The sequence below is a fragment of the Haliotis rubra genome, unplaced genomic scaffold (assembly GCF_003918875.1).
Source record: "Haliotis rubra isolate DU_JTF1 unplaced genomic scaffold, ASM391887v1 Scf455, whole genome shotgun sequence".
NCBI classification, from domain to species: Eukaryota; Metazoa; Mollusca; class Gastropoda; order Lepetellida; family Haliotidae; genus Haliotis; species Haliotis rubra.
The window spans coordinates 484,458-496,928 of record NW_025767141.1 but is presented as its reverse complement, the minus strand read 5'-3'; the positions used below and the strand labels follow the sequence as shown (position 1 = coordinate 496,928).

The window sequence follows — 12,471 nt, the reverse complement described above, 5'->3', positions numbered from 1 at the left end:
TACAGACGATTTTCTGAATATTCCATGTCTACATGTAAACCCTGTACAAGATCTATCATCGGTTTGTGTGACTAACGTTGTTGTTGTTGTGACAATATAGGTCAGGGTGATGTTTACCTACATATATAGTTTCTCACTGTCTACACACTGTAGGCGATATGCGACGCCCTGCTACCTGGGACAAATCATATCTATTTTTAGCTCAGGGTTCACCTGTTTTCTTGGAAGTTGGGCGACTTCTATATTTATCGGGGATTTCCTTCCATACAAGGAGAGAAATATGAATAATCGATATGAGAATTCCAGGAAATAGGTCAGTACCCGGGCATAAATACCCAGCAGTTAATAGTGGAGGAATCAAAGACATTGAGAACTGGAAACAGTCAAGTTACTACAGGTAGGTGACATGTAACGTTATTTCTTATACACTGCAATTAGGATTAATGGACTAGGAATATTTGTAGCAAAAGCTTTTATCACTCGGCGGCGATTTTCTCACCCGAGGAGCACCCAGTACTTCTGACAGAGGCACCACTCAACCCCAAGTCTAACAGAGAGAAGATGGTGCAGGTAGGGGGCACGTTGTTACAATGACCAGACTATGGGGAGGTCTCACTGTTAAACATATAATGTCATCAACCGCAGGTTCACTTTATTGAGATTTCAGGGTATACTTCTAACTTCTAAGTCAAATACTCTAAGATTAATAGACACTATTCATGATGTTCACGTCCTTACAAAACAGCAGTTACCGCACATCGGCTGCATGAAGTGGTGTTCATGATGTCACCCACTAGTTTGTCAGGTCCAGATAAATCACATTTCTCCTTGATGCAGCTTGAAAATTCAATTACAATTGGGGATTGTGAAAATGGTTGTCGGTAAGACAATGAGGCTGTTTTCATGACGTAACCTGTTTTCTTAAGGATGCAATAATCGCACCTTTTTATGTAACAATTGACATTTAACATATCTCAATCGTGTCACTGATATTATTGTTTCCTTATTACAGATCATGTATGAAACATTCAACACTCCAGCCTTCTATGTGGGTATCCAGGCGGTGCTGTCGTTATACGCTTCGGGGAGAACCACTGGCGTCGTACTCGACATGTATTTCTGTCAGTGACACGACACTTATTGTATAACTTGATTTGTGTTAATCTCAGGGTACGCCCTGCCCCATGCTGTCCGGAGAATGGACCTGGCTGGCCGCCACCTGACCTCCTACCTCAGCCGGATTCTGCACGAGAGAGGATACAACTTTACTACATCATGTGAGTGGTCATTCATATCTTGTAATGGTCCACACGTGTCTGCCATCACCTCTTAACCATTTAAACGTATATTTGTCACAGATTTTCTTGACCTCACCAACAGTCTTTGGCCGCCTTTTTAGCATACCTATGAAGGCCGCATAACACCTAAAAATGCTTGGTCAGCCTTGATAAGAGATTTATTTGGGGCATATATTGATTTATAAGTAAGGTCATAAGATCCCTTATCATCACAGATATTCTATATTGTTAGTTGTCAATAAATATTATATGATTACAGTCATTTTTTCGTGTATCGTGTTTGTGACAACTTGAAATGTTGTGTTTGCAGCTGAGATGGAGAGACATCAAGGAGAAGCTCTGCTATGTTGCCATGGACTTCGAGTCAGAGATGGTGTCAGCTGCACAGTCCAGCACCATTGAAAAAGGATACGAGCTGCCGGACGGGTCTGTGATAACTATCGGCAATGAGAGGTTCCGAGCTCCAGAGTGTCTGTTCCAGCCAAGCTTCATGGGTAAGTGTTACAGGATGGTAAATAATCCAGTTCTAACGGAACTTGTGTTTTTTAAACATTTATCGTCATCAGCACAGACGATGACCGATATTGTTCATTAATAAACATGTATACTTGATGCTGGTCCTTGATACATATAACAATCTGTAGTATATAATCACAACTCCTTCGCTCATACATGTGTTCTCCCTCCAGGTATGGAGAGTACAGGCATCCACGAGATGGTCAACAGCTCGGTGGTAAACTGTGACATTGACATCAGGAAGGATCTGTACAGCAACGTGGTTCTGTCAGGGGGATCAACAATGTATCCAGGTGAGCTTACGTTCCCGGTATCAGTCACATTATCAGTGGCCGTATACGGCATTGGCATATACACATACTTACTCACTCCATTTTGATTGATTGCATATTGAGTCTGGGCTCATTGAAACACAATGTAGCATAACCCCAATGACGAATTAAACGCTTCTTACTGACTCCTCTTTCAGCTGTTCTGTATGGGCAAATGTAAAAGTGCATGACTGTAGTTTGCAGTCGATTTATGTATGTCCCATTTTGTACTGTATGGCAAGTAAATAACGCCCTTTTGCGTCTTTACAGGTCTGGCAGACCGAATGGTGAAGGAACTGAGCTCCATCGTGCCATCTTCAATCAAGGTCAAGGTTATATCTCCACCTGAACGGAAGTACTCGGTGTGGATCGGCGCCTCCATCTTGGCCTCGCTTTCAACCTTTCAACAAATGTGGATCTCCAAGCAGGAGTATGATGAATGTGGACCAAGCATTGTTCACAAGAAGTGTTTCTGAGTGTCATGTTGTGACAGGCAGTTGGCATTGACGAAGCCTGCTATAAATCTTTGACTGGTGGGGACCAGGGCGGAACAGGTCTTTAAGACGCTCCAAAAGTGCTGAGATGTGCTGGGATGAAACGAATGAATTTGTGGGTTTGACCATCATAGTTGTAAACGTCTTGAAGAATGGAAATGATGCGTTCCTAAATATCTGCAACTGCAACCTCAATGACTGGACTGTGATACCAATATAATAGATGATTGTATGTTCCGCTGGTTTAGGCTACAATGCAATATGAATGTAGATCCTTAATGTGTCACGTTTAGTGTGTCATTCCCAATATAAGCTGATGTTACTGAACATTGTGTATATATACATATTATGTGTATATGTTGATACACCCTGATTCTATCTTAATGTACTGACGTTCAAAAGAAAGTACACACCTGATTCTTTGTAAAATATTTTCTTAAAACGGCAATTATACTGAACAAGTGTTTTGTTTCTGCCTTGTCACAAACATTGTACAAGTGTTTCCAAAACACCACAGATATTGTACCCAATTACAACATTGCTTGCAAAATATTTATGTTTTTTTTTTTCGGAATAGTCCCAAAACACCAAGTGTGTACTTTCTTATGCACGTCAGAATATACTATATTTATTAAGCAATGTGTAGAGGATATCACATATACATCAATCCATGTGTACATGTCACAAATCGCTGGCTTGATTGACACATGTCATCGTAACCCAATTGCGCAGATAGATGCTCATGCTGTTGATCACTGGATTGTCTGGTCCAAACTCGATTATTTACAGACCGTCGCCATATAGCTGGAATATTGCTGAGTGCGGCGTAAACTTAAACTCACATAATTATCACAAATAATTTCATCTGTACATTTGATACATCAACCTATAATGTATACACGCTATGTGTAGCCTAAATAAATGTTCATCTATGTTCATTGTACTGTAATATTAAACAGATTATTGTGCGGCCGGACGCCAACACGCAGGGTTATTCCAAAGTTAACGTTGTACCTGAAAGCATCGTATAATAGACAACATCCCACACTCTCTCACTGATAAGCAACACGGAAATAATTGGAAAGGCCAAGGGAAATATGAACCGAAAAGCATGCATCCATATACACGAAGCATAAATAATATCCTAACCTATCAGGCGTATTTTACTTTCATTTTATTATGATAAATACACTGTACTCCACAGATGTTCGTACAGTTTAAGGCCCAGGTTCGAATGGCACGACACGTAAAAGAAGAAGAAAATGCGTCTATTTGCGTGTTACATGTTGGTGCTCGCATTCAAAACACTTGATGCCATAAAATACATGCAATGTCTGTCGTTTAGGTGTATCAGACTCTAATTTGATAAAAAAACCACGTAATTAAAATATATAATATGTCATGAAGTAGAGAACCCATAATCATAGCCCCGAACATACCACTCTGTACACAAAAACAGAACTCTATATTTATTTCCTGGAGGCGTGCAATGGAACATTAGGTGCGATAACATCATTAATTAATATTAATGACGGAACGGATGCATCAATTATACGGCTGGTTTCATTCAAAAGTCTACATAGATGTTCCCCTCTATGTATATATATCGAGGAAATGTGAAACAGATATTGATCTAACTGACCTTTAACGCCATATCCAAGTCAAATGGCAAGAACTATGAATGTTATGAATACTGATACTGATCACTGATGTTCCATAACCCACATTTAAAGTATTTGACTGATGTCATGTACGTATGAACTATATCTCAGCCCGATAAATGGGCAGTTAACTAGGCAAATCTCACGTTACATTAAACAGAATACCATGACGATGACGAGCTGTGACAACATGAACATACAAGCCAAATGTACGGTAATATCCGGGGGAACTACCTGTATTGATTCTACTTAGAGGGGTATCCTTTTAAGCGAATTAGTTGCCTTTATCTCACCTGAGACCTGTCATGGGTAAACAAGCACCGAAACAATCACAAACACACACAATACGACAACCTGAAAGAAATGAAAATATGAAGTGGAAATACACTTTGCAACAACATCAAGATATGCATAGGTTTAGTGATATTCACACCCAACTTGCTCCACATCGTCTCTGGGATCTGTGTGTATGGTATGTGATTGCATGTCCTCCTGTATATGCGCAGGTAAAGCTCGGCATATTACCTGTAACATCGGGGCAGTATCTGCCATGTGACCACGAGTGTGAGGACATTGTTAAGCATCAATTCCTTTACTGTGAAAGCCTCATTGAACACAGAAAGGTACTTAGCAAGTCTTTATTTGATAGTCTTAGCCTTGACACCTATCTCAGGCTCGAGGCCACTGCTAGTGATGAAGGTAAGGTTCTGACATATCTCGATGCCATTATAGATGTGGTTCATGATGTGACACGTGGCAGCTGGGCAACATTCATGAATATCGTGGTTAAAAATGTCAGCCCATGAAACTTAAGGTGAATATGATATTTGTGAAAATATGTCGTACACCATGTAAATACAGTGTTTCATGTTTCTCTTCGTTTCTGAAAACCCTGTTTCCCTGTCATACATATGTATCTATTGTCATTGCCACTGACAAGTAATGTAATATAACGACATGGCACATATTCTCCAAATCATAGGGGAAATAAGGAGTGTTCATTCATTCATTCATTCATTAATTCTTTCTGTTATGAGGATGTGTTTTTGTTAATCAAAATCGAGAAGCGATTCGATCATTGTGTTGTGGAATAGATTTGGCTGGATTTTTCCAGAACTGTATGGCAGGTATATAAGCGGTGGCTGTTGAGATGTACGGGCGGATTACTACATTGGATGTACGTTCGTCTGTCTGCTGACATCGACGTTTCAAAACCCCTCGATGCATTGTCTACATTGATCTGACCTACTACTCGTCTACATTGGTCTTTCAACAGCTGTCAACAATCTTCAATCCGTGCATCTGTTTACCAGAAATATACAATTCATCTTAACATAAAAACGGTGGGTTTATAATCAGCGAAGAATATCAAGTGTGGTGTTACAGATTAGTTGAGGGCTACGTCAGCTGCATCACCAGCCGCTGTGTCCTAACATGGCTGGGTAACCAACAGAAAACAACGTCGTGTTGATTCTGCTGTAAAGGTGGTACTGTCATGAGGTAATCTTGATATGGGTCTGGATCCTCTGGTTGTACCAACTGCCAGGGAGAAGGAGATGCAAACTGAGTGGGGACTATATTTTGGAGAATAATATAGGCAGCAGGAAAGGCAGGTTGTCATAAATCAGAATCTTGGAGCAAACATGGGGTAATCTTGATAAGGGTCTGGATCCAACGACAGTGGTTCTTGTTGTATCAACCTTCAGGGGGGAGATGCAAACTCAGTGTGAGCTATATGTTTTAATGTTGGCAGAATAATATTGGCAGCGGGAAAGGCAGGTTGTATTATTCAAAGTAGGACCTTGTCATGAATCAGATTCTTGGCGCAAACATATTGTTGCAGCCACTGGAAATTACTTCAAAGGCTGCAAGACAATAAACATTCCGGGTTTCTAAGGAGCATCATTTGCAGAAGTGGATATATTGGACTTTTTTCAGGCGGCTAACGAATCTTTCAAGTTCGTAAATGGATAACGCCTGTGAAAGAATTTCATCTCCACACCATACAGAAGGATAATGGACGGAGAGCACGGATCGACAGGATATTGAAATCTGTTGTCAGCCCTCATGCACATCGCATGGTCCCTCCTGAAGTACTAGGCTATTACAGGGTAAAGTTTGAAGTAATGTTCGTGATGCTCCTCAACCATATTCAGCCTAAGTAAGAAGGATTTCACCATCAGCTATCCAGGTCATTAATAAATGGTGATGTAACATCTAGAAGTTGGTGAGTTAAAATTTATATTGGCATCGACAATATTTCAGGCATATTTCGACGAAACCAAGTTTATGGACGCCCAGTGTAAAGTTATATTCTGGCCACATTTTCTACTGGTTTGTATGTTATCCCACGTTGGTATTATTTCCCTTTGCATTTCACACAATATCACATCCGGTTTCGTTCGACGCTCGAGGTTTGTTTGTATCCTTAGATTCGGGAATTCTGTATTTAGTAATATGTACATAGATTTGATTTGAGTTTATTGGGTGATGTTGTGCGGCAGCTGGATTAGGGTAACGGATAAGAGAGACTGGCGTGTTACAGAGGGCTGTACCGATTGTGTGTGCGTGTGCGTGCGTGCATGTGTGCATGCGTGCATGCGCGCTATTGTCAGTTGAGTCTGTCGATTGTATTGCAGACTTATATACGGCGAATAAATGTATGGATGCTTTCACCACGTCTTCCCGTGTAATTTCTATAAAAGGGTAAAATGCTTGTGTGCAGTCTACAGTCAAACAGTCAACAGTCAGCCTAAACCAAACACTCCAGAAACCATGTTTGAAAATACAGGGTGCTTTGAAATGCCTTGAGCCAGGTGACCGCTCCTGACCACACGAAAGTGTCCCCTTCGGACGAGCGTAAGTTGCGCGGGACCAATTCTGATCAAAGCTTCTAAAACTGTATTTATTGTTTCTGAAACGGGAGCCAGGACGTATGTTCTTGGTCTAAGGCGCCCTGTGCGGGGACAATGATTAACATTTTATGTCTGCGGAAGCAAAGTGTCAGAAGTCCGCAAATCACAGACTATGAATATCAAGTTTATCACCTTATAGTTCAATTATATGAAGTATATCATTTACCCTATACGTTGTGGACGACACATTGTCAGTCTGATTACACAAACACAGTACATTAAAGCAATCAGAGCTGACTTACCTGCTACTGGAATATTGAAAACCAATAGAAATACTGACTTATAACGAATCGCAGAAGTGTGAAAATCACGAAAGTAACACCGAATGCAAAATGTGTTGAAGACGTTAATGACACAATGAAAACATAATTGGGGGCTTTTTAGCTTTTATTCTCCTGAAAACGATTGAGCACATTTAATCATAACTTAGAACTCCCTCTCCCATAGTTTCAAATAAATGCTAATTTACAATTAATACATCTAATGCCAGAGAGGAAAGAAGAGAAAGGGAGACTACTGCCAACTAGCAGAACAAGCATGGTGTTTTGTTCACTGATGAGTCGAGGTTTCATCTTGACAGCTCAGACAGCAGGGCTAGGATGTACAGACGGCGAGGTGAACGGTATGCTGACGCGTGCGTTGTTCAACGTCGACAGTTTGGTGGCGACCGCGTTATGGTATGGGGAATAATCACAACTCATGTTCAGACACAATTTGTCCTTGTCAATGGCAATCTGACAGGTCTGTGATACAGGGATTAGACCACCGAGCCACATGTGCAGCCGTTCATTCAAGGACAGAGAATCAGCAAGATAATGACCGTCCACATGTCGCTCGTGTTGTTACAGATTTCCTAAGAAAGCAGACTATTCCTGTACTCCCCTGGCCAGCTGTTTTTACCGGACCCGTCCTCTTGGGAGGAAATGGAGCCAAGCCCAGAATCAGCCATTTACGTTAGCTGAATTGAGACAAGCGTTGGTTCAGACATGGAACAACATTCCCCAACCTTTCTTTAATCGTGTCGACTATGCGTCGTCTTTGTTAAGCCTGTATCAACGCCAATGGTGGATACACACGATACTGAATTTGTAACTTTTACACCACATCTCTTTAAGGGTGTGTTACAATGTCTAGTGTCAAATCTACATATTATCCAGTCACCAGTTAAACAGTGATCAATGAAAACACCACAAATCATGTTACCATCTCTTTGCATTAAAATGGCATAACATTAAATAATGCACAGTTACTTTATTCCAGTAGTATATGTTATGAGCTAAGACTCTACGTTATGGTGGTATTGGAATGTGTTCATACACAGAGTCTTGACATGAAACCATTACTGAACATAAACATCAGGATTATATTATTATATTGTCGTTATACACGGAAGCAATACATTGTGTATGTGAAATTGCATATATTCGTGTCGACAGTGTGGTTATAAGTGATGTCATCGGGTTATTTGGAAACAATCACCGCTATATGGGTGTCCGATGGTAGCATACAAAATAAGTTACACACCACATATAGGATGTACCTAGGAAAGGTTCTGCTCACTGCGGGCGTTTTCGAATGGACCAAGCAGACCCTAACAAATTCTACTAACTCAACCAGTATTATCAGCCACTAAAAGAGTTATCTATTAAACCTTTTTCGAGGATAGAGAATAAGTGGCTTTGAATACAATTGCTGGAATTAATGTATCAGCTGTTTATTTTAATGTCTCTATTTGCAGCTGCAACAAACCATTCCACCAGCTCCTTCCCGAGAATATTCACCATGTCAGTATCTGCCTGGAGAGCAGACAGAGCCTCGGGGAGAGAGGTTGGTAGAGTATTAGCTGCTGTGGTAGTTAGAAGATGGATCATTTGTGTCTAGGCATTCAGGAGGACAATCCAAGTTATTGAATACCCCGTCTAAACCTGCTGCTATCGTGGCAGCCATAGTCAGATATGGATTACTGCTGCCGCTTGGAATCCGGTTCTCGAAGTAGACGCCTATTTTATCAGTATCTGCTTTAACGCGGAAACATGAAAGACGATTTTCACACGCCCAGTTGATATTCCCTGGTCTCCTTGGACGGTGGAGTCGATCATAACAATTTACAGTCGGACACCAGAAGGCTGAAAGAGCCTTTGAGTGTTTTAGAAGTCCAGCAAGCCAACATCTTCCCAAATCTGATATACCATCGGGCTTGCTTGAATCACTGAAAATATTTTCACCACTTTCCACCGACAACACTGAATGATTATAATGCATTCCGACTTCACCCGTGTCTTGTCTTGAGTAAAAGCTTACTTCATAATCTGCATGCTTACTTGCAACTTGAAGGGCTCCACTTCGAAAGGTAAAAGCCTGGTCAGCAGCAGTGATGCCTTTGGATGCCTTTAAAACGCTTTCGTAGAGCCCTGCATCCAAATCTGAATGGAAGTTCTCAACATCAACATCTGCATCGCGCATGCCTTTATCTAAGGCAAAGAGAAATTCGCTGTGTTGAAAATGGTCCAAGTGATACATTTTATATTTCCCCGACGCAGGTAGGCCTTTATAATACAACATGTATTCCATCTCAAATCCTGATAACATTGCATACCCATTATCTGCCAATCGTTGAAGCTGTTTTTGAGCAGCATACCTCGGAAAAAGGGTAAGAGGTGTCTTGTCTTTCAACCAATACGCATCACAGATCACCTCAGCCACCTTGTACTGTTCACCTCCATCCCAGGAAATAGTCTTCATTGTGCTGAGGTCGGGAATTATTACAAATCCATAATCCCTTCGCAGTGCCACAGGAACGCCTGCAATATTTCCAGACAATGATGTTCTACTTCAATAAAGCTTTTCAAAACATTCATGGTTATGATTGTTATTGTTTGTTGTTTACCGCTACAGAATACCATGGGCCCCTCAATATTCCATCCTCGACAAGACAATCAGTTATCTGGGCTCGACGATAAGTTATACTGCTACTTAACAACATCATTGCATTAAGTCAAACTATGTCAAATTCAGTCGAAATTAAACACAACAGAAATCAAACAGCCCACCTCCAACTCACACAAACAACAAGACAAAAGAACAGGAAAGAAAACAACTAAACAAAAATAACTACACACATAAGAAGGAGATAAAGGGCGATAAACAACTTAACTAGGCAATGTATTTTATTCTGTTTATCGTATTATGCTAGCAACGTTTGAAATCAGTTCTTAGACCAGAAGCCGACTGAAAACAATTCGGACCCACAGCTTTGCCGGTCCTAATGGCCGACAACTTTTTCATCCCCAATAACCTTAAAGTAATATTTTTGAGAAAATAGCATTCAGTAATTTCTAGTTTAAATTTCTAAATTAAACTCTTAAACTCAGCTTGTTAGTTATATTTTTTGTTTGCTGGAAATTATATTGTAGCTAAAATATAGGGCCTACATATTTTGATCAGGACCCATGACTTTTTATGGTTCTGGGTTCTTAGGGCTTGCAGATTTTCAGGTTTAAGGGCAAACACTGTATGCCAGCTATATGATGGAGGTGTATAAATATGTCTGGAACTGGCAACAGGTCACAAACATCGATCCATGGAAGAATGATATTACTGACCTAACCAACGAGTCTCACCTACCAATCCTGCCGAGTACCCACATTCTTACAATTTCAACACAGAAAGGGAAACATTACAGATGACAAGACATACCTATTCCTACTGTGACTCCAGTTCTACAGGTGTGCTCGGCATGACGGGAATGAACAACTCTTCCTCTGGACTTTCCAGATATATCACAGATACTTAGTCGTAAATAGTCGAAGGAGACATTCACCTGAGACATAGTTCTGCAAAAAAACAATTGACCATTATTTGGATTTTTCGATTATTTCTAAACAATTTACCCAGAGAACTTTGTTATATTTCCATCCTGGGTTTGAACACAGTCGGATAATTCGCAGGGAAAAAAGATATTATACTGTCCATTGGTTCCTGTTGAGTGATGTGATCGCCGCCATTCGGCAGTCATTGCCGTTGTCAGCGTCGAAGCGTTAGCATATCAGACCCCGGAAACCAGGCTGTGTAGAGTGTGGCTTAACCAGCAATCAATTGTGAGTTAAAAAAGTAATGGTTACTACGAACCCTTCAGTATTCTGTACCGTGGTTATGGTGGTGTCGACTTATATCAGGAACAGAGAGTGAACAACGTACCTTCTAGAACGGTGCCGAAGATGGCTTACACTTGTCGTTCAGCTGATGAATTATGTAGGACATGTTCCGTTAATATACAACCTATTTAGATAAGAACATGTGACCAAATCAATTATAGCTTATTATTCTAAATGTATCATAACAAAAAGGAAAACTATGACAAATATTATCTCACATCCATTGATGACGGTAATGAAAACCAATTAACGACGACCCTGAACTGAGTGTGTTCTTGCAGCTACACAGCTGCTACTCTCCCCACTATCTGAGGGTCCTCAGCAAGTACGACCAAAAACACAGAACTGAACTACAGCTTGCTTCGCCTGATTACCACACCCATAAAGGCAAGGAGGTGTCCTCATTGTAACTCTGGACAACCTGGCCCTACATCTGTTAAAGTCCTGCAGCGGGACCCGAGTGCTCTCGAGCAGAGGGAACATGTGGTAATCCGTACTTGACATATGTGACGCTGGACGCAATGGACCCTGAGAGTCAAACTCTAGCTCTCTTTGGCGGACATGAAATTGACCTTGACAACAAGTCATTTGTCATCATCGTTGGGCATTTTCTTAGAGTCATCAGTTATTAACTCTTCCTTTCACCTCCTTACTTCACCTGAATAATTTTCCAACCTGCTTCATGTCCACGATTTTATTATCCTTTATTATATCTTCTATCAAGGAGGAATTAAAGACACTCACTCAGTTAAAATGTTCGCATCAATTTTGCGAGCACTTTACAACATAAACAAGTTGCACACGTTACAACAATCTAACGGCACAATCGCTCATCTGTTAAACAATCTATGAGCTGAAAGTTATTATTTAACGTCACATCGGCAATATTTCAGCCATATCGTGACGAGAACATAAGTGACATTGCAATGGAATATATGTATATCATAAAATCCTGTCGACGAAGGACAGTAAAACAACTAGAATATCACATTTACAAAAAAAACTTAGTGTGGAAAGTTAAAACTGATAGCACTATTTGGAGAATACGATATATAAACAGGCTATAGATCGCCAACAACTGAAGGTAGATCATCATGCTAGGGACCATGGGGACATATACAG

The 12,471-nt window shown here is 40.6% G+C and overlaps 1 protein-coding gene and 1 long non-coding RNA gene across 2 annotated transcripts; one reads left to right on the top strand and one right to left on the bottom strand.

The window, feature by feature from the left end:
• Positions 1 to 293: 293 nt before the first annotated feature.
• LOC124290026 (actin, cytoskeletal 4-like) lies at positions 294 to 2,700 on the top strand. Its single transcript, XM_046726708.1, has 7 exons — positions 294 to 397; positions 465 to 570; positions 1,013 to 1,074; positions 1,171 to 1,298; positions 1,622 to 1,792; positions 1,988 to 2,107; positions 2,396 to 2,700. The coding sequence occupies exons 1-7, from the start codon at positions 294 to 296 to the stop codon at positions 2,599 to 2,601; spliced, it is 897 nt and encodes a 298-aa protein (XP_046582664.1). The 3' UTR covers positions 2,602 to 2,700.
• Positions 2,701 to 9,893: 7,193 nt separating this feature from the next.
• On the bottom strand, positions 9,894 to 12,202 carry LOC124290044. Its single transcript, XR_006901818.1, has 3 exons — positions 11,324 to 12,202; positions 10,892 to 11,028; positions 9,894 to 9,996 (listed from the first exon to the last, which is right to left on the bottom strand). It is a non-coding gene; the product is annotated as an uncharacterized LOC124290044 (long non-coding RNA).
• Between the last annotated feature and the right edge of the window lie 269 nt (positions 12,203 to 12,471).

Coding starts and splice junctions, on each gene's coding strand:
- LOC124290026 (XM_046726708.1), top strand. CDS start 294: ATGAGAATTCCAGGAAATAGGTCAGTACCCGGGCATAAATACCCAGCA. Junction 398..464: donor AAACAGTCAAGTTACTACAG/GTAGGTGACATG, acceptor GAATATTTGTAG/CAAAAGCTTTTATCACTCGG. Junction 1,793..1,987: donor GTTCCAGCCAAGCTTCATGG/GTAAGTGTTACA, acceptor TTCTCCCTCCAG/GTATGGAGAGTACAGGCATC.